At 50.1% G+C, this 24,842-nt stretch overlaps 1 protein-coding gene across 7 annotated transcripts in view; it reads right to left on the bottom strand.

Annotated features, from left to right (window-relative positions):
* Positions 1–24,842, bottom strand: part of LOC138516848 (zinc finger protein 638-like) — a 1,099,812-nt gene that overhangs the window by 852,662 nt on the left and 222,308 nt on the right. For all 7 annotated transcript variants that reach the window (XM_069632280.1, XM_069632282.1, XM_069632284.1 and 4 more), the window contains exon 8: positions 14,710–15,011. In XM_069632280.1, the coding sequence (XP_069488381.1) occupies positions 14,710–15,011 (302 nt within the window). The remainder of the gene's footprint in view (positions 1–14,709; positions 15,012–24,842) is intronic.

Here is a 24,842-nt window from a genome sequence, read left to right as displayed (position 1 = left end):
CTGGCAGCGATAAAGGCTGCGGATGATACAAATTGAATATCATTTGGGGGACACTACCATAAAGTGGTCACCTTTGCAACGATATGCTATTTGCACTAACCCACCCTGTCAGCTCTCTCCCGGCAGCGAGTAGGGAATTCGGACAGGTGGCTGGACTAAAAGCAAACACCAATAAATCGGAGATACTCAGCCTCAACTTGCCGCAACCCGAAGAGCATTATATCAAGGGGGCATATGCGTACAGGTGGGCACAAATCTATACCATACCTAAAGGTTCAACTAAATCTATACCATACCTAGAATTCAACTAACTAAAACCGTACCAAACAAATTACCCCACCCCTCTTGGCGTAGCTCAAAATCGAAATTGGTCGACTGGGGGACACTGACCATAACGTGGCTAGGTCGCATCAACGTTCTAAAAATGGTTTTACCACAGCTGTTCTACCATTTTGCCGCTCTACCGATAGCTATCCCTCACACCTTCTTCAGAGCTCTCCAAAAGGCTACAAGCATGGGGGAGCCGGACTTCAGGGCATACTACATCTCCGCACAAATTAGAATTATCAGGGATTGGCAAAGGGACGATAGAGACAAGATATGGAGGCCAATGGATAGGGCGGCGGCGGAAGGTCATTTAGAGGGAATGTTGTGGAAATCAAGACCGGACAGAACACCCCAAATGTATAGCAGTAAAATAACCGACGATTGGGACGCATGGGATAACGCAGTAAAAAGGTTGTGCATTACTACCTTTCCCTCCCCTCAATTCACACCGGGCCACAAGACCAATACATTCGAAGCGTGGCACCAAGGGGTCTGCCGAATGGTGCGAGACATGTATGAGGGTGGTAAGATCAAAGATTTTGATCAGTGCAAATCAGAATTTGGAATAGGTGAAAGGCACATATATGGCTACGTACAGCTGAGGCACTGGCTTTCCCACCCGGAGGTGAAGCAGGCTGGGTCCAGGGCCCTCACCCTATTCAAAAAATACTTCGACAACCATGCGAGAGACAAGGCCTTGATGGCCTCAACATATAAACATGTTAAGGAGGGAGAAACACCACCGAACAGGGAGTACATGAAGAAATGGGAAGCAGACACGTGCTGCGTAATTGGGGAACTGGAGTGGCAGACCTTGTGGGCACAGATACCGAAATTAGCCAGATCGCTCCAGATCAGAGAGAGCTAGCTAAAGTTGATGTTCCAGTGGCACTTAACCCTGGATAAATAGAATGTACCCACAAGTCTCACAAAACATCTGGAGGAGGTGCAGGGGGGGGATTGGCACATTTGCCCACATATTGGGGGGGAAGGGGTGATCCGGCAAGCCATAGCCCAGGTCCTGGGGATTGCAGGGGGGGAGCTCGGGGGGAGCCAATGAACAGGGGCTTGGAAACTTAAGGCCTGAAAGGCACTCCGACGGGCATCCCCACAAAATCAAGCCACAAGGTAAAAGTCATGTCGGCAGCAATGGTGCTAGAGCGCAAGTGGAAATTCAAAAGACATCCCCCTCCCACCAGAACATGAATGGATTGCAAAGATGCGGGCAATAGTCGCCATAGAGTGGTTTACTGTCACGACCTGTGACCCAAAATCCCACTGGCATGGTTACATGCCAGGTAAGGTTAGTACTCTGGGTTCATTTGGGGGCCCAAGAGCCTTGCATTATGATCATAGACTCTCCTGGAGACAGTCCTGGCGCCTTTGGGACTTTACCTTGAAGGGACTACTTTTTCTGTGAAGGCCTGCAGCCAACATGGAGGCACCCACAGTCTAGTTCCTAAGAACCAGACTGTAGACTGTGCGGTGCAGTGTTTTAGGGTGTGGTAGCCCGGACTACTTTACCTGGACTACTTTACAGAACGCTATATAAACCACACCCAAGCTACAGAACATGCTTTGCATTATTTTGCAGCCAGCAGCGTGACGCTCAAGTTCAGATACCAGCACCCGGAGATCCTTGAACCATCCGTTGATTCCTGCTGCTCGCTGTCTTCCATCCAGTTGGTAGCATCATCAGGACACCATGCACGCACCAGAACGAAGCACCTGGAGGGAGAGAGAAAGAAGGACAACGTTAAACAGGAAAGAAAAGACATTAATAGCAGGAAAGGAAAGCAAGGACATTTACGACTGCTATAACCAGACTTACCTCCTTAAAGACACTTGAATGGGTTAGCACCAAGTTAACTCAGTCGCTTCATCCCGCAGAAAACTAAGCGCCCCTGCACAGAAGGCAGGACGGAGAGCACGCCAGACATAACAAGGTGAGGGTGGGCCATCAGGTCGAGCCCAGGGGGCTGGTGGGAGGAAACGAAATCTGTTCCAAAGTCCAGTCCTCCTGCGTTTTCAGGCCCGACCGCCATAGAAGGCATCGTCCAGAATTGGGAACATACAGGGTGTATCCGGCAACCAGGGTATAAGGGCGTCCCCATGGGTACCAGGTGAGCGTAACACTTACGTACTCAATGCAAGGAGATCATGCGAAATTTGCCAGTCTGGGCCGGCCTCTTGAGATACCTAAAGGAAGGAGCATGCAGAGCATGGTCTGCAAGATATACGACATTGCTGGGAATCCTCAAGGAGGAGTCTGACCTATAAAGGGGATTAAGAGGAGAAAGGAAACTAGGTCCCCAGCCGAGGACAAAGGCCAGACAACCATCACAGCTGTGACCACAAACCTAGAGGGGGCCAAGAGCTCCAAGGCTACATCCTGGGCAGGGGGAGAGAGGTAAGGCAAGAGGTGTGGGGGGAGAACAAGGAACAAGTTACTTACCTGTAACTGTTTTTCTCCAGCATGGGTCTGGCATGGATTCACATGCTCATGAATATTCCCCGTCAGGCTGGGAATCCTCGGTAAAGAAAAAACCAGTATCAGTTTCGTTTCTGATCTGTCTTTCCTAGTAGTAACCAATCACTGGTCTCTGCGTCATACTGACCACAGCCAATGACTGCCCTCTACCTAAGCCCCGCCTCTGGCAGCCATCTTCAGATTTGGTAGCACGTGAAGAGGCAGTATGACCAAGTGAAGAGCCGCAGAGAGGTAGGCGGGAGAGTTCGCATGTGAATCCATGCCAGACCCATGCTGGAGAACAAGTTACAGGTAAGTAACTTGTTCCTTCTCCAGCATGGGGTCTGGCATGGATTCACATTCTCATGAATATAAGAATAAATAGCAGTACACACATGCACAACCACGGGGGGTGGCAAAAGGCTCAACATTAAGCAATACAAAAAACTCAATATTAAGCATCTCTTACCTCCTCACCAGGCTACCTTAAGCAAACAGGTTGCGCAGCACTGCTTGGCCGACCCTGGACTCCTCCCTGGAAACCCAATCGACGCAGTAGAATCTCGTGAAGGTGTGCGTCGACCTCCACGTAGCAGCCCTGCAGATGTCCAGCAGGGGCACACCAGATAAGAACGCCGTAGTAGCAGCGATCGCTCTGGTCGAATGGACTCTCGGACGGCCTGGCAGCGGTCGGTTAGCCAACCGGTCGGTTAGCCAACCGGTGGCAGTGCATGATGCAGCCCGAGAGCCATCCGGAAATAGAAGACTTCGAGAGAGCCTTCCCTTGATTCACTGGTCCAAATTTCACGAACAGCTGTGATGTCCTCCGGAAACTCTTTGTGCGGTCCACGTAGAACTTCAGCGCTCTAGCCACATCCAGCGAGTGCAAAGTCCTCTCGGCCGGCGACGAAGGAGACGGGAAGAAAACAGGTAACACCAAGGGCTCCTTAAAATGGAAGTCCGACGGCACCTTGGGCATGAAGGAGGGGTGCATCCTAAGCACCAACCTCGAGGCATGGAAAGTCAAGTACGGTGCTTTGCAGGATAGGGCCTGGATCTCTCCCACTCGTCGTGCGGAGGTAATGGCCACCAGGAATGCAGTCTTCCACGACACAAACTTCATCGGTGCAGAGTGCATCGGCGCAAATGGGGGCCCTATGAGCCTGGTCAGCACCACGTTAAGTTCCCACGCCGGGGCCTTCACCGGCGGGAACGACCGGGACAGTCCTTTCATAAACTCTTTTACCAGTCGATGGGATCACAGGGACGTCCGTCTTGTGGTTCTGGTATATCTGGAGATCGCCGCCAGATGAATCTTAATGGAGGCATGGGCTAGCCCAGCCTTTGCCAGCGATAGCAGGTACGGCAGTACTTGAGGGGCCGTAATCCATAGGGGGTTGATCTTCTGTGCTCGGCACCAGACAGAGAACCTCTTCCACTAATGACCGTAGCATTTGAGAGTCGAGGACGCCCTGGCCTTTGCAAGAACCTCTCTGCAATCGGCCGGTATATCGTAGCCTCCAAACTCTAGCGCTGCAGGAGCCAAGCCTGCAGGTTCAGCGACGCCAGGTCGTGGTGGAAGATGGCGCCTCCTTCTCTGGAGAGAAGGTCCGCCGACAGCTTGATGGGAGGGGACATTGACAAGTCCAGAAGGTCCAGGAACCAGATCTGCCTCGGCCACGCCGGTGCGACGAGGATCATCCTGCACCGGGACCTCTTGAGTTGGCTGATGAGTCGAAGCAGCAACGGAGGGAACGCATACAGGTATAGGCCGTCCCAGGGAAACGAGAACGCATCGCCCATGCTTCTCGGCTGGGGAAACCTGCTCGCGAACCTCTTGCACTTCGAGTTCGTCGATGTTGCGAACAGGTCGATTTGGGGTTTGCCCCATCGTCGGAAGAGTTGATCCACCTGATCCTGGTGCAGTTCCCACTCGTGACACGCGCGCAGCTCCCTGCTGAGCGAGTCGGCGATGGTGTTGCTTTCTCCTGCCAGATGGAAGGGAACCAGGAACATCCCACTGGGCGACCACCAGATCCTGTGCCTCCTTGGATAGGGCTGGGGATCTGGTGCCTCCCTGCTTCCGTATGTAAAACATTGTCGTGGTGTTGTCCGTGAAGATCCGCACCACCTTGCCCTTGAGCGACGGGAGGAATGATTTGAGAGCTCAGAACACGGCTCTGAGTTCCAGGACGTTGATGTGCAGGAGCCTCTCCTCCGGGAGCCAGAGGCCTCTTGCGTGGAGATCTCCTGTGTGGGCGCCCCAACCTTCCAGGGAGGCGTCCGTCGTCACCGTCTCCTGGTACGCCAGCGTCTGAAAGTCCTTGCCCGCCGTGAGGTGCGCCCGAACGCCCCACCCTGTCTTCGAAGGTGCCCGTCGCCTGCATCCAACGGGCGTCGAGAAATTCTTGAAGAGGGCGCATCCGTAGTCTGCAGAGGCGCACCAGGTAGATGCAAGAGGACATCATCCCCAGGAGGGACTTGATGGACCTCACCCTGGCCACGTCCGTGGCTAGTAGGCGCTGCACTTTACCTAGAATGGTCTTCGTCCGTTCTTCTGACGGGGCCGCCAGGCGCCTCACTGTATCGAGCTTCGCTCCCAGAAACTGGGCCACCTGCGACGGCACCAGGTGGGACTTTGGGTAGTTTATGGCGAATACCAGGTCTGTGAGTAGCTGGACGGTCCTCGCAGTGTGTTCGACGGCGAGTTCCCTCGTCCTTGAGCGGATGAGCCAGTCGTCCAGGTAGGGGTAGACGTGAATCCCCTGCAGGCGCAGCCACGCCGCCACTGGTGCTAGGCACTTGGTAAAGACCCTGGGGGACGACTTCAATCTGAACGGCAGTGCTCTGAATTGGTAGTGGCGTCCCTGGACGACGAACCTGAGGAACTTTCGGTGACTTGAGGATGGGAACGTGGAAGTATGCATCCTCCAGGTCCAACGACGATAGAAAATCGCCTTCCTCCAGCTGACCCAGTACGTGCTGGAGGGTGACCATCCTGAACCTTTGTGATCTGATGTATTTGTTCAAACGACGAAGGTCCAGGATGGGGCGCCAGCCGCCCGTCTTCTTCATGATGAGGAATTACCTTGAGTACACCCCGGAGCCTCTTCGGGACAAGCTCGATGGCGCCTTTCCTGAGCATCGCCCGTACTTCCAACAGCAGTTGCGGGACGTGATTTTCCTTCCTGGCCACAGGTGGAACGTGAGGGCACTTCTTCAGGAATTCGATAGAGTGTCCTCTTGCCAGGGTATCCAGCACCCAACGGTCGGTTGAGATGGACTTCAACACGCCGACGAAATTCGTCAGCCGGCCTCCCACCGGGGTGCTTCGGTGGGGGCCCAAGACCACGGCCGGTTCAGTCCTGCTTGGAGGTGGTGGCCTTGCCGCCCTGGCCACCTTGCCGCGACCCCTGTAGGCCTCCTGAGATGAGGAGCGTGCCGCCTGGCAGTAGGACGTCGAGCCACCACTGGATCCCTTGGAGGCACCCTGTCTGCCTCCGGAGCTCCGAAAGGGCCGTCGTTGCTTAAGGGCTCCTAGGGCGCGGGCCGTCTCCGTTTTTATGGCTTGGAGGGATTCGTCCACCGCCTTCCCCGAACAAGTTGCTGCCGAACGGCATGTCCAACACCCTGGTCTGGACGTCCTGACGGAAGTCGGTTGCCCGGAGCCAACCCCGTCGTCGTAGGCAAACACCATTGCCCAGCTGGCGGAACCCGGTATCGGCAACATCGGTTGGCACTGTTATGGCGTGGTCCGACACCACCTCGCCCTCTTGCAGTATTTCCAGGGCCTCGGACCTCTTGTCGTCTGACAGGAAGTCCAATATGGGGGCCAGCTTAAACCAGAGCTCCCTGTCGTAACGCGCCACGATCGCCAGGGCGTTGGCCGCTTTGATCGTCGTAGTCGCCGCTATGACCCGCCGCCCCATGGCATCCAACTTCTTTCCCTCGCCGTCCGGCGGGGAATTCGACGTCGAGGCTCCTGACCCCGCCGCTTTCTTCTTTGCCGCCGCGACGACCAAGTCTGGCGTTGGCTGGGCCCTGAGGCACAGGGGAGCGGTTTCGGGGACCCGGTACTACTTCTCGTACCGGTCCCGTTTGGTTGGTGCCGTGGAGGGGTTTTTGAGAACCGACAGGCCCTCCACCCAGATGTCATCGATTAGAGGCACCGCGATGACAGTCTTCCTCTTGGCCTCCCAGCGCTGATAGAGGAAACCTTCCTTTTTCTGCTCCTGCGGGCAGAGCTGGAACAATTCGGACGCCCTGGCAATCATGACGTGGAATGAGCCAATCTCGTCGGGCGGCGAGGCCCGTGCGACGGGAGACGGAGACCCGTTCCGTCGTCGTCGCCCTCAGAACCCGTCGTCGAGCACAACGCACCGTCATCTCCCGACTCGTGGGAGGATGAGGAGGGAACGTAGGTCTTACGGGGGCGAGCGGAGGAGAGGGTTGGGTCCTCCGTCGTTTGTTCTGAGGACTTCCCGATGGGCCAGGTTGCGGGTCCTCCGGCCTGGGCCGTGGGAATCTCGTCCTTATCTCAGAGCATAAGGACTGGATCGCAGACAAAATGGCCGCCGAGCCATCCTGAGGCCTAGGTTCCGGCCGCGCCGGAAGGGAATGGCTGCTCTTACTCGCCATCGTCGTCTTCCTCGGTTATCTCCGAGGATCTTCCTTACGGAATCGAACCTTCTCAAATTGAACTTCGAGGTTCCTCACGGCCTCGGTCAGTTACTCCTCAGAGGCTGACTCCGTGCCCCCCCCCCCCCTCGCTTCTTCCACCATGGCGGCCACGACGATGGGCTGAAAAGAGGATTCCTCCTTGGCGGCAGGGAAACTCTAGTCCCGGAGGCAGTCTCCGCTGGCGGGGTCTCTACCGCCTTGGCCAGAGTCGCCTCGATAGAGGCCTTTGCCTGCTGGGTAGAGGCCTTCACCACCTTAGGTGCGTCCCGGGCCTTCTCCGTTGGGGTGGGGCGACGCCTCGCTCCCCCTCTTCCGAGATCGGACGGGGCTTCTCCCGAAGCTTACCCGGGGTCTCGGACTTCCTCTTCCCTGAACCGGAGCGCTGGCTCGTGGTTGACGGTGCCGGGGAAGGTGCGCCCTGCCTGGCGACCGAAGAGCCAGACCTTTCGGCGCTCCCGGAGCCAGCGGACTCGCAGCGCTTGGCCTGGTGTTGGGCCCCCGTCGCCGGGGCGCCCGCACAGAACTTAGAAGTCCGCTCGGACCCTTTCTTCTTCTCACCCGTTGAGCCCTTCTCCAACCAGCTGGCGAGATTGACGTTCCCTCATGGACTGCTCCGACAGGTTCTTGCAGAACTGGCAGTCCTTCTCTACATGAGTCTTGTCCCCATGAAGACAGTAGAGGCATCGCAAATGTTCGTCTTCCTTAAACACATTCTGCAGCCCGCATCCAGGGCAGCTGCGAAACAGTTTGGGTCCGGGCGACAAACTCGCATCCTGGGCCATCTCGAAGTAGGCTGCGAATCTTCTGGCATCCTCCAAGAAGTTGATTCGACGAAATCTTCACCCTTGAGGGGCGTAGGAAAATCCTGCAACGGGTAGCCATTAACAGGAGTAGAAACGGTGGAGCTTGAGGCTCGATTAACCGTAAAAATGTGAAAATTCACCTGAAAAAGCGCGAAACACGCAGTAAAAGCTCGAGAGCTAAGCACGAGGACTCCCAACACTTGAACGTGCGGTAAAAATCTGAAGATGGCTGCCAGAGGCGGGGCTGTAGAGGGCAGTCATTGGCTGTGGTCAGTATGACGCAGAGATCAGTGATTGGTTACTACTACGAAAGACAGATCAGAAACGAAACTGATACTCATTTTTTCTTTACCGAGGATTCCCAGCCTGACGGGGAATATTCATGAGCATGTGAATCCATGCCAGACCCCATGCTGGAGAAGTTACTCTTACCTGGTAACCTTCTTTCGATGGGATGGTCAGACGACATATTCCATATCTATGACAGTAAGAAGCACAGATGTGGTGAAAACCGTCATAGATATGGAATAAGTTGGAGGACCCAATCTCCCTCGAACAATGTTTTTTTCTTGAAAATGCAAATAAAACGTTGAAAAAAAGGCCCCAACACCAATAATGCCTGTAGTTCAATTTAACTTATAGACTTAACAGCTAAAGAAAAAAAAAATAAAGAAAATCACCTTGATAAAATCCCTTTATGAATCCTTGTACATAGTTTCAAACCGTGCTCCCATTACTCTTCATAGCACAATGTTTAAATCCCACCAAGCGGGTGGGGGTGCAATGGGGGATATATTCTCTTGACTACTTACATGAAGGTTTTAACCACTCTACCTATCCTCCAGGATGCGTTCTGTTGTGCTGTAGCATGTGCTGCTAGGTGTACCTTGAGTTCAAAGTATACTAGTCTAGAAGGTAAAGCATGAAGATTACAATGTACGTGGGTGCGCATTCAAAGGAATTTCCATTACTCTATTGACACCATATTACAAAACATTTCCACTAATTGAAATACCAACATCTAGTTATTTATTTTTCGTGCCTGAATTAGAAATCGCCATACATCTTGGAGTTAATCAATAATAACTATGCCTTCAGGTACCATGTTGCAAAGTTCAATGTCTGTGGGCTGGGATGAGTCTGTTTGCCTTGCTGATTCAGCAGGCTGTGGACCGGGTGCAGTTTGTCCCAAGTTTGTCTGGCCCAAATAGGAGTTTGCAGATCACCTTGCGGATCCAAGCTGCCATGGGAAAAGCGTAAGCAAATATCCCTCACCGGTTCACGCATAGGGCATTCCAGTCGCAACCCCTTCTGTGGGTGCCTGGAAAAAGAGTTCAGGCATTTTTCGTTTTGTGCTGCTGCCAACAGATCCACGGTTTGTACGCCGCACATCTTGAAAATTTGAGTGTGAATGTGTCCATTTCCCCATCAATAGTATTGTTGAAACCTTGCTTTCACTGTCTGCCAGGTGACTGTTCACCTGGTACATGTTGTGCATGAATGTAAATCTTTTGTTGCACCACTGTTTGTCCTGAGCAAAAGGTAGCAGTGCCTTTGAATGTTTTCCTCCCAGTTTAAATATGCCATAGCCGTGGAGTTTTCTGTACGGATAAACACGCTCTTGCTGTAAATTCTTGTCTGGAGGGATAGAGCTGCTAGATGGCACGTTTTAGTGCGTTGTGTTTTCTCTTATTGGAATCGCATAGGGAATGTGAGCTGTAAGGATGTTACACAAAGGTCTACAATCACAAGTATTCAAATTAACTCTTACACTAGGTTTCTTTGTAAAATACTTATACATTTATTCAACAGTGAGTTATAAAAGATTCACTAGAAGGAGGCAATCTATCACAAAATATACCTCAGTACTTTACACTGTACGTTTGAGGCATTTAAACTACTTTGAAGGAGGAGCAAAAAGGCAAAGGAGAAGATTACAGTAACTCTTAGACAGTGCAAATATTTTGAGTTCACCAGAGGAGTCGATTCAATAGGTTAGGCCAAAGTCAATGGGCTAACATCTCGTATAGGATAAAGCGGTTCTGGTAGTTAAACTGAAAAGTCTTTGCCAAAGTTCTCAGAAGTAGTTCGTAAAAGAAAGAATCATATGTTGGTTCATAAGCTGACTAGTTGGCAGTTCCAAGCACTTTCGCAGTGAGAGGCAAGGTCTCTCGGTCGGGTTTTCACAGTACCTTACAATGAAGAAAAAGATGCAGCTGAAGACTTCTGCAGGAACTGCCAGGAACAGATCTTGCTGTTCCTGAGCCTCAGTCGTGGGGACAAGAGGGAGGACGTTGGGGGACTCAACACTGGTCAAGATTGGCACTTGGCAAATCTTCAATTCCAGTAGCTGCAGTAAAGTACACAAAAGGGTATCATTCTCCCTGGTTATTCGGTTTCCTGCAGCACTCTGAGGAAAATACAACCAGGTCAGAGAATGGTATCCAGGTGGCTTACTGGTCGAGTTGATTGGTCCCACCAACTCAAAAGGGAGACGTCGTCCTTGCAGGGCTTCTCTGTCGAGATGAACTTGGCGATTCAGACACGCTTCACCGGGCAAACCAATGGTCCAGGAGTTGCAGCAGCCGTCCTCTTTATGCTTGTGTGCGTTTTTTTCATTCCAGTGGACGACTCTGCCTTCCAAGCCAAGAGACTCGCCTTTTATTCAGTTTCTGCCCATTCAGTCCAGCCTAGCTGCCACTCAACCAGCAGGGTGGCTGTCCTTGCGGGACAGCCAGCCAATCACGCCAGAGTGCATTTGGGTGTCCTAGGAGACTAAGCACAGGGAGTTTCGGGCACCTCCCTCACTTCCTGCCCACCCCAGACACTCAGGTGCCAGAGGCGGTCTTCAGTCCTAAAGCCTGCCAAAAGCGATGAAACAAAAGGGACCAAACTTGGTTTGGCGCGCAGAGCAAAACTCTAGATGGATCTTTCAACAAAGACCGGGACCTGTTTAAACAACGGGGGCAGGGGGAGGTCAGATGCAATCTTGAAAAGCATGGATCCTGCGATTTAACGCTACCAGTGTTCACGGTCAGGAAAAATCATGGTAGTTCATCGTAAAACCACTGCCACCAGTCATTTCGAGAGGAAAGGGTAGCATTTGAATGCTACATGATTTTCTAGACACAGGGGATCCTAGGTAACCCCTCCAGCACTCTATTGTAAGATATGGTGTGCAGGGTCTAGGAATTTGGAAAGACTAGTAAAGTCAATTTCACTTTCTCTGGGAAACAGTAGTTTATCCCAGAGAAGGCGTTTAAACCTTGGGACAGCCTGAAAGGCTTCCCTGTGTCACTGCAGGGCACATGAAAAGATGATGCCTAGTGAGTGGTCTAAAACTCCACAATCAAAGAACACAACAGTAAAACACATCAAAATACATGAGTGGGAAAAAAGGGTCAAAAACTCTCCAGGTAAAAAAAAAGCAAGTCCTCAAAATCCAGCAAAATTGCTGGGGGTCTCTAAGGTGAAGGAAATTAGCAATTTTTTTAGAATTCTCACCAACACTGTGCAGTAAGTACTTGACAATGGGCCCCACCAACCTAGCACTGAGGAGTCTGTTGTGAATGCAGCTTGAACTGTTGAGTCTGAACAGCCTGGCTTTTAAGAGGTTGTCTTTTGTCCACAACTGCAGAGCGCTTTCTATCTCTCATTACTACCACTATATCGTTCCACTGGCCAAGACGTGGGACCATTATCGGGACAACCGCTGTTGGGATGATTCCAATGTTTAGGCAAGCATGTGGCACTATGTATATGCGCAACGCCATCTCTGGAATATCAGACTCGGGAGTCGGCTAATGAGGCATTTTTCATTATTGTTAGCCAAAGTTTGTATGCAGTACCCTCTGGGAACACTACAAACACTGACTACAGGTATAGGCAACCCAACCTTTGGTACAAGCTTGTACTACACAGTTTTGGTAGCGTGTTGAGCAGCCAGGCTTATCTCAAGAGGGGAGCTGTAGTGGAGTTACACAAGGATTCACAGTTACATGTATTCAAGCACACTCAAGGTTTCTTGCATAAACATTAATTTATCAGTCAGTTATAAAGCCTTCTTTAGAAGGGAGAAATAAAATAGTAACACAAATACACTTCAATACTGTACACTGAGTTTCTGAATCAGACAAGATCCTTTTGGGATGGACCACAGACGCAACCTACACCCACAGGTGACGTCAGTAACAAGGCTGCTGGGAACATTAATAAATTACTGTTGGCATTCAGAACACTCTTTAAAAGTTGGTAAAAGGCAAAGGTTATTAGAACACAAGAGACCACTAATATTCCTAAACAGTGCAGATCCTTTTAGAGTTCACTCGAAGAGTCATTCAATTGAATAGGCTAAGCCAAAGTCAATGGGCAAAAGTCTTGGATAGGAAAAAGCACTTCGGGTAAGTAAAAGGAAAAGTCTTTGCACAAGTTTTTAGGAGTCTTTGATGAAAAGAAGAATCAAATGTAGGGGGCACAAGCGGATTAGACTTGTGAAAGTTACAAGCACTGCTACAGTAAGAGGCAAGTTCTCTTAGACTTGTTTTACAGTACCTTGGTAAAGAAGAAAAGATGCAGCTGGTGATTCAGTTCCTGTGCAGCTGCAGATTTCACTGTTCCTGGGCCTCAGTTATGAGGACAATAGGGAGGACGTCGGGGGACTCCTGAACTGGGACTGGCAAAACCTGCAACCGCAGTGGCTGTTTCACTTTTCAGCTACCGCAAATAGCAACAACACGGTTCATGGCTGTCAAGGTTGACTGTCCTTGCTTCTGGGGTCCCACACTCTGCTGAGGGAGGGGGGTGGGGAAATCAGACTCGGTCAGTCCAGAGGATCTTCCAAAAGCTTTAGGCCAGCTTAAAGCTAAAGCACACAATCTGGTGTCCCTCTCTCTGGCTATACGGTTTCCTGCAGCAACTCTGAGGAAATTCAACCAGCTCAGAGATGGGTGTCCAGGTGGCTTACTTGGGAGAGGATTGGTCCCACCAACTCAAAGGAACAAGTCGTCCTTGTAGGGGCTTCTCTGTTGATGCAAACATGGCTTCACCGGGCAAACCAACGGTCCAGGAGTTGCAGCAGGCGTCCTCTTAAAGTTCTTCTTCGGTTCCTTCGTACAGTGGTCGACACTGCCTTCCAAGCGAAAAAGACTCGCCTTTATTCAGTTTTCTCCCATTCATTCCAGCCTAGCTGTCACTCACCCAGCAGGGTGGCTGTCCTTGCCGGACAGTCAGCCAGCCCATCACTACAGAGTGCATTTGGGTCTCATAGGAGACTATGCACTGGGAGTTTCGGGCACCTCCCTCACTTCCTGCCTACCCCAGACACTCTGAAGCCAGAGGCGGGCTGATAAATCTACAGATAGGACACTGTTGGTTTATTTTTTTTTAAGATTCGCCAAAGGCAAATGAACAAACACCAAACATGGTTTGGCGCGCAGAGAAAATCTGCAGAAGGACCTCTCCATAAAGACATGATGAAAAAAAGACGACCGGGGACCATTTATCAAAGATGGCTCTGCGCCATTTTGAAAAAGATGGCTCCCGCGTTAGCGTAGCTGCGAACAGCCGCGGTAAATGCAAACCAGGGTAGTTCATAACAAACCACTGCCACCAGCCATTCTGTGAAAAAAGGATAACAAAAATATTACATGATCATTTTAGACACAGGGGATCCTAAGTAACCCCTCCAGCACTCTAGTCTAAGATAGGGTGTGCAGGATCTAGCAAGTACAATGCTAAGTAAAGTTAATTTCACTTTACTGTTCTGGGAAACAGTTTATCCCAGAGACGGTATTTAAACCTTAGGAAATCTAAGACTTCCCTGTGTCCCTGAACTGAAGGTGCTGTGTGACACAGTAAAAGATGCCTATGGAGTTTGTTACACTCCATAACCAAAAGAAACACAGAAAACACATAGAAATAAAAGTACAAAGTCATAAAGTTCAGCAAAAGAGCTGGGGGTCTCCAAGTACAGAGGAATTAGCACATTGGGGAGAATTGCCCCTAACAATTCATTTCTTTTTAAAAAAGAAATCTTTCCCCAAACCTATGAACAAGACTCACTCACCCTTTAAAGTCAAAGAAAGAAATCCCAGTGAGTCCAGCAGTAGTGCTGGGAAGCGAAGGACAGAAGATTTGGACAATGAATATCTCCCCAACAGGGTCTATAATGCTGTTCAATAACTATCATGGCCTCTGAATCATCCACAGGATTGGTTCTGAAAATACATCTTAAAATAAAAGATGCTCGATTTCTTAAACCGCACGTGACCCTCCTCGATATAGACTGCAAGTCAAACAAAACATTTGACACTGCATATTTTAGATTAATTTGTAATAGTCATCCAACCAAATGCTTAATACACACTGGCAATTCGTTATAATCAAGCTAATGCATAATCGCTAAAAAGGAGGTTCCAGCTAATGTCATACCTTGATCTGGCGTGGTCTTTTTTGGAGAGTATCTGTCATGCTCAATCTTCCTGCTGCTTCTAGAACTAGAAGGCAATTTACCAGATGGTGGAGGGTACGAAGAATAGGGACTTCTGTCGCGGTGTCTAGACCGGCTACGGCTCCTTTTGGTCTTTCGGCCCAATTCTGGACCATGAACTGGGCTTCTTGAACGAGTCGGGGGATATTGTTGCCTTCTAAGTGAACCCTTGAAATCAGGATCGTAACACAGCTTTCCAGAATTAGACAAGTCCTGTCTGTGATAATCATGCTGGTGGTAGTCTCTGTCAAGAAAAGAAAAAAGAATATATTAAGCTCCCTATATTGTCCTACGTGAAAAGGCACACATTCTGAATATGTGTTTCAATAAATTAGGCTTTACAGTGCATGCATGTTATAGATGGCATTTGTTTTGAAGGACATTAGGAATTCTTTATTTCTAAAAAATCTACAACTTTGAATAACTTTGTGAGGCAAGATTTTATGCAGTACCCTTTGGGTGCACTACAATAACCTTGGCTTCCTGGCAATAGGGACCCACCCTTTGGTATAATTCTGAACTACACAGGTTGTTAGTGTGGCAGAGCAGCCAGGCTCATCTCAAGAGGGGTCAACGTGAGCAGTAATGTTGTGACACAGTTTCACAGTAGCAGTTATTCAAATAAACATACTCAAGGTTTCTTGATAAAATAATTTATTTCAGTCAGTTATAGAAGCCATCTTCAGAATGGAGCAATATATGTAACACTTATAATAAAAACACACTTAGTTTCTCTAAATCAGATGATACCCATTGGGGATGACATCCAGACACTTCCTACACCCTCAGTTGACTTTAGTAACTAGGACAATGTGGACTTTAATATGCCACTGCTTGCATTTAGAACCAGACTTAATGTCTAAGAAAAAAAGATTAGAACAAAACAGGAGATCACACAAATATTCTTAAGCAGGTAAGTACTTTTGAATAGGCTGGAATGAATGGGAGAAAACTGTTTAAAAGGCTAGTCTCCAGGACTGGAAGGCAGATTCGACCACTGGAACGAAAGAACCGAAGACTAGCTGAAGGAAGACGACCGCTGCAACTCCTGGACCGTTGGTTTGCAGTTTATAGTGATTACATTGAGAAAATAAATCAAACCAAAGCATCTGATAAAAAGGATCAAATGCAAAGCATCGACAGGCTCTCTTTTACATATAAAAGTGACTTTCCATCTAAACCAGTCCATAGAAAATATAAAATGGACCGGTTTCAATGGAAATGCACTTTTACATGTAAAAGATAGCATTTCAATCCTTTTTTTTGTAACTTTAAAACGTTACATGGAGCTGTCCAGTGCTGAACCCTTCAGCCACAAACCCCAGCCCCAATTTAACCCTCATCTTGCCCTAGCCCCACCTCTAATGTAGCCCCCACCTCTAATGTAGCCCCCAACCCCACTAATTTCAATGGATCCATCGAATTATATAAAAAGAAATGGCTATTCGATGGAATGGCATTTCGTTGCATATAATTCTTTGGTATGGCTGTCGATGCTTCGGTTGTCAGTGGATTGACCAGATACCTTGGTTTGCCCGGTGAAGCCCTGCTGCAGGTCCGAATTGCCTGAAACTCCGTCGACAGAGAAGCTCCTTCAAGGACAGCTTCTACCTTTGAGTTGGTGGGACCAATCAACTCAGCAAACGCCTGACACCATTCTCGAAGCTGGTTAAGGTTAACCAGGGAGAAGGACACCAGTTTGTGTTTGGAAGCCAGAGCTACTTGAGCTGAAGTGACGCCATTTTGTTTGCTCAGACTACGATGCTGTGCAGTGCAGGAGTCCCCCGACATCCTCCTTGTCCCCACGACTAAGGCTCAGGAACAGCGAGACCTGCAGGACCTGCCAGGAACCAACGTCTTCAGCTGCATCTTACTTTGCTCCACTTTAAGTTAGTGTGCCTTTTGGTTGAGAGATCCGAACTCTCGCAGTGAAAGTTCGCGAAACTCGCAGGTCTAATCCGCTTGTGACCCAGCATATTTTTCTTTATCATCAAAACAAAACTACTTCTGAAAACTTTTACAAAGACTTCTCCACTTGTATCAGAACTGTGCTGTCCTATCCAAGAACACTAGACTATTGACTTTGGCCTGGCCTATTGAATCGAACTGACCCTCCTGGTACATTGAACCTTTGCATTATCTAAAAGAAGTGTCTTTCTAACTGTCATGGGCGCTACTCCCGAGGGGCCAGGACTGGCCCAGCGCCCTCGGAAGCAGACCCGTCTTCCACTACTCCGGACACAGCAGACCCCTACAGGGGCCCTTTGGCCGTGTCCTGGCGCCTTTGGCACCAGGCTCATGAAGGGTTTCAGTCCCGGCGCCGGGCTCATATTGATAAACAGTGTAATAATGCTTGGGTGGACTTACCTGAGGCAGACCATGCTGCATATTTACCAAGAACAATCCAGTCTGGTTGAAGTCCCCAGCCATCAGGGCTTGGAGGAACTATTCCCTCGATTCAGGAACTCTTTTCTTACCTGGGTGGAACCGGTGGAAGAACACACTGGAAGCACTTCTCTGCTATTTAAACCACGCCCGATGGAAAACACGTGCTTCGCGTTATTCAGCAGCAGCAGCAGGACGCTCACCGAGTCGGCTCCTGCATGCCAGGTCCAGAGTCATCTTCAGCTTCCGCGCAGCAACCTGTGGATGAAGAAAGACAGAACAATACTTACCAGATCCCGCAATCCAGTCACCGGCAAAACCTGCAAAGAATAAACATAAGGTTAGAAAAGTGCAACTCGCTCGCAGCCGCGCCCGCTTACCTGATCCATCCGTGATTGCAACGGAGCTAACCGCGGCCTTCTCTTCGGCAGCTTCTCTGCACCTGAAAGGCAAAGGACATAATTAAAAAGGGGTTTGGGTGAAGGCAGTCGCATTCATCTTAACTTACCAGTTTTTGCACGCGCAGAAGCGGCCGCGTCAACCGCAGCATCCCGGCACCTGAAAACTAGAAAAAGAACATTATTAGAGGTGCCATTAAAAGCGGCCAACGAACATTATACTTGCGTGCATCGGCACGTGCAGTGGCAACGGATATAAAGCCCGCATCATCCCGGGACCTGAAAACTAGAAAAAGGACATTATTAGAGGTGCCATTAAAAGCGGCCAACGAACATTATACTTGCGTGCATCGGCACGTGCATCGGCAACGGAAAACTACGCCCACAGCATCCCGAGGCCTGAAACAAAGGAAAAGGGACATTATTGAGGTGCCCATCTTTTAAAGCCTAAAGACTACAGTATACTTACAGGCATCCGCTCGTGCAGTAACGGCGGCATCGCTCTTCAGCATCCCAGCACCAGTGCCACAACTAAGGCCGCAAAAGACTTGAGCCTCAACACTGAACTCATCCAGTGACGTAACTGGAATCCACGCACCCCTGCACCAGACGCAGGATGGAGAGCTCAGCATTTATACGCCTAAGGTGAGAGCTCGCCGAGACAAGTAGAAAGCTAGGCTGTGGGAGAAACTGGCCCTGCAAGTCAGACATTCGATAAGAGGAAGCCCAGTCCTGAGAGTCGTCCGAGCTCTACGCTTCTCAATTGAAGAAACGATAGTAGCCCAGCCGGGATCAGCGCCTCCGTGGGAATCAGGTGAGCGTTACACTAACCCTTTGTACAGACCTATGCTTTTTTATTCCTAATTATTGACGTGCTATTTGGCTCCTTTGTCAGGGGAGTGCAAACTGTCTTTTTAACTTTGTGACTGTTGTATATTGGTGTTTAATATGGAGTTGATTTCTGCTAGTGAAAGTTCTCTCAATAATTGTAAATAAATGTTCAAGCATTTTTTACCAAGAAACCTTGAGTGCAATGGTCTACTTGATCCACTGATTGTGCTACTTCTGTGTAACTTCTGCTACTTCTCACATTCCCTCTTGAGATAAGCCTGGCTGCTCAGCTCGCTACTATCAAAGTAGTAGGTAAAGACTTATACCAAAGGTTGGTTTTTGCTTACACCTGTAGTCCTAATAGTGTATGGTGTTCCCTAGGGCGTACTGCCTGCAATTTTGCCTAACACAATGTTTTAGAAGACTTTGTAGAAAAGAAGAAATCAAAGCAGGGCCACAAGCTGATTAGGATTGTGAGGTAAAGAAACTGTTAGCAATGATATAGAAGCAACCATGACAAGCCTCAACTGAGAACCAATGCAGTTACCACAATGAGGTAGTTCTCTTAAACTTTACAGTACCTTTGCTTAGAAGAAAAGGGCTTTGGCTCGCTTCTGTTCAGCTGTGCAAATCCTGCGTTTCTGGGCTTCAGTCGTGGGGACAAGAGGGAGGACGTCTGGAGGACTCCTGCGGGACGGTCGGCGACAAAAGGACGAACTTTTATTCAGTGGCACTTCGCGGTTTCAGCTCTGCACGTCTAAGCTAATCACAACACGCAGACTCTTAGCTGTCAAGATGGGCTTTCCTTGCATCTGTGGTCCAGCACGCTGTTGAGGTGGCTCAGGTTCGGTCAGTCCTGCTTCCTGGGAGTCAGGAGTATCTTCCTGTAGCTCTTGGCCAACTTAAAAGCAACACACAATCTGGTGTTCCTCTCCCTGGCTCTACGGTTTCCAACAGCAACGGCACTAGAAATTCAACCAGCTCAGAGAGCATTTCCAGGTGGCTTACTTTGGAGTTGATTGGCCCCACCAACTCAAGGGGAGAAGTCATCCTTGCTTGCAGGGCTTCTCTAGTCAAGGCGAATTCGGAGCTTCGGCACAGCAGCAGGGCTTCACCGGGCAAAAACGGTCCTAGAGTTGCAGCAGGCGTCTCGTCCAAGTTCTTCTTCGGATTCCTTCGTCCGGTTGTCGACTCTGCCTTCTATGCAGGTTTCTCCCATTCATTCCAGCCTAGCGGTCAGTCACCCAGCAGGGTGGCTGTCCTTGCCGGACAGCTAGCTGGCCAATCACCTAAGAGTGCATTCCTGTCTCTTAGGAGACTAAGCACAGGGAGTTTCGGGCACCTCCCTCGCTTCCTGCCCCCGCCAGACACCCTGGAGTCAGAGGCAGACTTCACTCGTGAATCCCACGAAGGACAAAACTAACAAAGTGACCAAACCTGATTTGGCGCGCAGAGCAAATCTCATGAAGGACCTTTCCACAAAGAAATGGCGAAAAAAGAACAGGGCCATTTGGACAAAATGGGCCCCTACGAGTGCCTTACTGCAGTTCCATATGTTAATACCCCGCAAAACTATCACCATATTTTTCTGGCGATATTAAGGCATGGAACCTGCGGGGGCCACCCCCACATCATTTTTAAAGGCGCAGGAGACAGCCCCCTCAACCGCTGCTCCCAAAACACCCCAAAAAAATCCCCCCAAAAATATCACCTATGGCCATTCCTGAAAGCCATATATATGGCGATATTTTTGGTGGGGATAATAGGTAGTGATACTCTTACTGCAGCTGCGAAGGGAGCACTCGGTAGAACACAAAATGGTAGTAAAAAGTAAACCACTGCCACCACCAATTAATTGTAGAAATAAACAAAAAGCCTACATGAGTACCAGACAGGATAGCTTAACGGCAACGTGCGCGCCTTGGAAGCATGACGACACGAAGCAACACAGGTTCGATCCCCAGTTCTGCGCTTAGAAACCTGTGGGTGTTTAAGCGCGTTATAAATACGCAACTAAGACAAAAAAAAACAATTCCTGTAACAGCGCATCGATGCTCGCAGGCTGTGCGAGCGCTTTAAAAATGCAAAATAAAATAAAAAAAATAAGATACTAAGTAACCCCTCCAGCACCCTATTGTAAAAGTGTGTGCTGGGTCTAGAAAGTTACAAAATGTAAGTAAAGTCAATTTCACTTTACTGCTCTTGGAAACAGTTGCACCAAGAGAAGTTATTTAAACCTTTGGGAAATCGAAGACTTCCCTGTGCCACTGCACTGAAGGTGCAGTGTGTCACAATGTAAAAGAGGATGCCTAGGGAGTTTGTCAGACTCCAAAGTTGAAATAAAATGAATAAATCACATTAGAAATGACGAGAGTCTCCTAAAGTGCAGCAAAAGAGCTGGGGGTCTCCAAGGCAGAAGCTAATAGGCACATTTCTGAGAATTCTCCCCAACACTCACCATGGCGATCTTCAGTGCCAACAGCCTTTGCACCTCCCTTAAAAAGGGCCGCTATCCTCTCCTCCGACTGAGCCGCCAGGCAGGACACTTGAGCCTGAACCCCAGCAACAGCACGTTCTGCGATGGAGTCGAGCAGGATTTTGCGTAGTTCACCGAGAACCCCAGATCTGTCAGCAGCCGGACAGTCCTCTGTGTGATCGATGGCATCGAACTTTGACTTGGCCCGGATTAGCCAGTAGTTGAGGTATAGGTATACCTGAATTGCCTGTAGTCGTAGATGGGCTGCCACCGGAGCCAGGCACTTTGTAAACACTCTGGGTGCCAAATTTAGTCCGAAGGTGAGAACCTTGAACTGGTAGTGCTTCCCTTTTACGACGAAGCGCAGGAACGTGATGTTTTTCGTGAATGGGGCCATGGAAGTACGTGTCCTCTAGATCAGGAAGTCTACCTCCTCCAGTTGGCCGAGCACGTACTGCAAGGTGATCATCCTGAACTGATACTTGATGTACTTGTTGAGTCGTAATCGAAAATAGGAATCCAGCCCCCGGGGTCTTCTTTCTTACTAGAAAGAATCTGTATTAAACTTTGGAACCCAGGAGTCACTTCGGAACCAGCTCCATCGCCCCTGAGCAGCTGAGGGATGTGTTGTTCCTGCCGGGCCACCGGTGGCATCTGCGGACACTTCAGTTTAAACTCCAAAGTGTCCGTGGGCGAGAGTGTCCAGCTCCCATCGATCTGTTGAGATGTTTTCCCACGCGCTGACTAAGTTCCCAAGCCAGCCTCCCACCGGGGTGCAGGCTCGACATCTTGGCCGGTTCAGTCTTGCTTGGAGGCCGGTGCGCCACCGTGGGAGCCTGAACGGCGGCCACCTCCAAAGGCCTTGGAGCAACCCCTGTAGGCTTCCTGGGTCGTGGAACGAGAGGTCAGGCAGTAAGAGGAGGATCTGCCGCCGAAACCCTTCGAAAGATCTGCCAGACTTCCCACTCTGAGGAACGAATGGACGGCGCTGTTGCAGCATGCCCAGGACACAGACTGTCTCTTTGTCAATCTTCGTGGCTTTAAGAAATTAATCAGTCTTTCCGAAGATGGCCAGTTGAACGGCATGTCCAGGACACTCATCTGCACCTCCTGCCTAAAGTTGGTGCCCTTCAGCCAGCCACGACGACAGAGGCAAACCCTGTTGCCCATCTGGCAGAACCCTGTATAAGCAATGTCCAGGGCCACGGTAATAGCGTGGTCCGATGCTACCTCGCCTTCCTGAAGGATCTCCATTGCCTCGACCTGCTTGTCCTTGTGGAGGAATTCCAGCAGCAGGGCTATTTTCAACACAAGCCCTTGTGATATCTGGATAGGATCGCAAGCAGAGTCGCTGCCTTGAGCGTCGTAGCCATTGATTATATCATTGTTCTACCCACAGCGGCCAACTTCTTCCCCTTGCTGTCTGGAGAAACAGAGGTTGAGAATGAGGGATTCGATGTCTTCGTCGCATTCGCTGAGACCACAGAGTCCGGCAAGCGGTGTGACCGAAGGCACTTGAGTGCAGACTCCGGCACCACTTCTCCAGCCTGTCTATTTTCACGGGGGTCCTCATCCCAAACGTCGTCCAGGAGTGGCCCAACCAGCATGGTCTTCCTCTTGGCCTCCCGACGGTGATAAAGGAAACCTTCCTTCTTGGTCTCTTCTGGCGTAAGCTGTAAGAGCTCAGACGCGGGGGCGACCATGGCGTGGAACAATCCCACTTCGTCCGGGGGGAAAGCCCTTGGCGGTGGGCAAAAACTGCCATCATCCGTGTCAGTCGTCACCATGTCCGTCCGCGTTTCCCTGGGGGGGGGGCATGTGCAGCAGCTGAGGCAGCGCAGGGTGCAGCTTTCTCATTTGCCAGCGGGGGCCACAGGGACCGGCGCGGGGGTGCTATCGGGGGTGCCACCAGCACGTGAAGAGTTGAAAGTATGTCCAGCAGTACATCCCTGGGAGGTGTTTGGAGGGTGGGGAGATGAGTAGGCTTGCTGGTCCCAGCACCCACATCGTCGTCGGCATTCCCGCCGTCGTCCCCCTCAGCGTTTCCGCCGCAGTCGTTCCCCACGTCCTCCATGACCGTGTGAATGGACAACAGACCTCCACTCCCTCTACACCCCTTCTTTTGCATCCTGAGGGGCCGGCCTCTGGCTCAGGGCTGGCATCCGCTTCTCTGGTGTTTTCTCCACCAAAGCCTCTCGCATGGGAGGTAAGACCACTCTGGGCGCCGGAGACCCCTGGACCGAGACAGCCCCTTTTGCCTTCGAGAGGGCAGGAGTCACCAGCTCGATCGTCAAGGATGACTTCGCCTGGACCACCTGGGCCTTCTAGGGCATGTCAGAAACCTTACACTGCGCCTTGGTCTTCTCCAGCTTTTCCTGCAGCTTCCCCCGGTTAGCCGATTTCCTCTTCGAGGAGGAGCTGGAGTGATGGCTTGAGATGGAGGCAGTGTGAAGATTAGCGCACCCTGCTCATTGCGGGACCCGCTAGCACGGCGGCCCCCACTAAAACAGACTTGCGGTGCTTGGCCAGGTCTTGGGCTCCAAACGATGGTTGCCCCTTAGAAGCCCGCTCCTCGCACCGACCGGCTGGCCTTGGGTGAGGCATGCCTCTGTTTGACACACGGGGTAGAGGCACGGGGTAGAGGCACTGGCGTTGAGCCATGCCTTTAATCTACTGTGCCGGTCCTTGACGGTGCACTCTTTGAAACCAAGGCAGATCTCAGAATCTTCTTCCTTGTGATAAGGGTGGAGAAAGAGGCACTGTGAGTGTTGGTCGACCTCAATCCGCAGCTGGCGCAGAGCTTGAAGAGGGAGCCTCCATCCTTTTCCTCAGACATGTCTGGCGTGCAGTGTACGCCCCATGGCCTTCTGGAATCTTCAATGAATTCGAAGATTCTTGCCCTTGAGGGGTATTGAAAAACGCCAACAACGGATCCCCGTTTGGCGGTCAAAGAAACGAAGAGCACACCGGCTATTTGACAAATAGTAACATTTTTACCAGAAAAAAGCACTAAAACATAGAACAGCTCTCAGAGCAAAACATGAGGACTCCCAACACTTGGACGTGTAGTAAAAATCTGAAGATGGCTGGCAGAGGAGGGGCTTAGGGAGAGGGCAGTAATTGGATGGGGGCAGCATGATCCAGAACTCAGTGATTGGTTTATAGGAGAAAGACAGTTTGTAAGTGAAACAGTTTTCTTTTACCAAGGATTCCCAGCCGGATGACGAAAAATATTCATGAGCATGTGAATCCATGCCATGCCCCATTCTGGAGAAGATGGAATGCACCTTATTGTTGTTGGGAACAGTAGTTCACCAAAGAAAAGGTTTAAATACCATAAGAGAAATCTAAAGGATTTCTCAGGGACACTACATACCGAAGGTGCGGTGTGTTACCATACAAAAAGCAGATGCACGTGGAGTTGATCAGACTCAAAAACAGTGAAAACAAAATCCAAATCGGGGGAAAACATGAGTGAGAAAAAATTACCACTTAGGAGATAGGTCCTAAATCCAGCAAAACAGCTGGGGGTCTCTAAGGTGGGAGGAATTAGTGCAGAAATTAAAATGCTCCCTACAAGTAAGTATTTCACTTTAAAGTTAGTTGAGGGTCCAGGGACTTCAGAGAAGACACCCTAGGAGGATGCCAACAGTGGACCTGGGTGAACAGGAGAGGTCTCCCAATCACAAACATCCCCAAAGCTTTACAGAAATAACAAATTAAGTAAATACAACAGCCAACACAGTACCTTGTCACGGAACAAGAGTTCCAGCAAGAAGTAATCAGGATCTGCAGTCAAAAACAGTCTTTGAATTTCTTTATCATGAAGACAGAAGAAAGGACGCTAGGACTTTTGCAGCAGCGATCAATGGAGATGGCTCCAGGCAAGAGTTTCTTCGCAGTTGGATGCAGCTCTGTGGTTCAGGTGCCCTTTTCAGGAGCCAGAAGACGACTGTATATCACTAGTCAGAATCTCGTCATTTGC

The sequence above is a fragment of the Ambystoma mexicanum genome, chromosome 6q (assembly GCF_040938575.1).
Source record: "Ambystoma mexicanum isolate Mex_15411 chromosome 6q, UKY_AmexF1_1, whole genome shotgun sequence".
Lineage (NCBI taxonomy): Eukaryota > Metazoa > Chordata > Amphibia > Caudata > Ambystomatidae > Ambystoma > Ambystoma mexicanum.
This window is presented reverse-complemented; position numbering and strand designations above follow the sequence as displayed.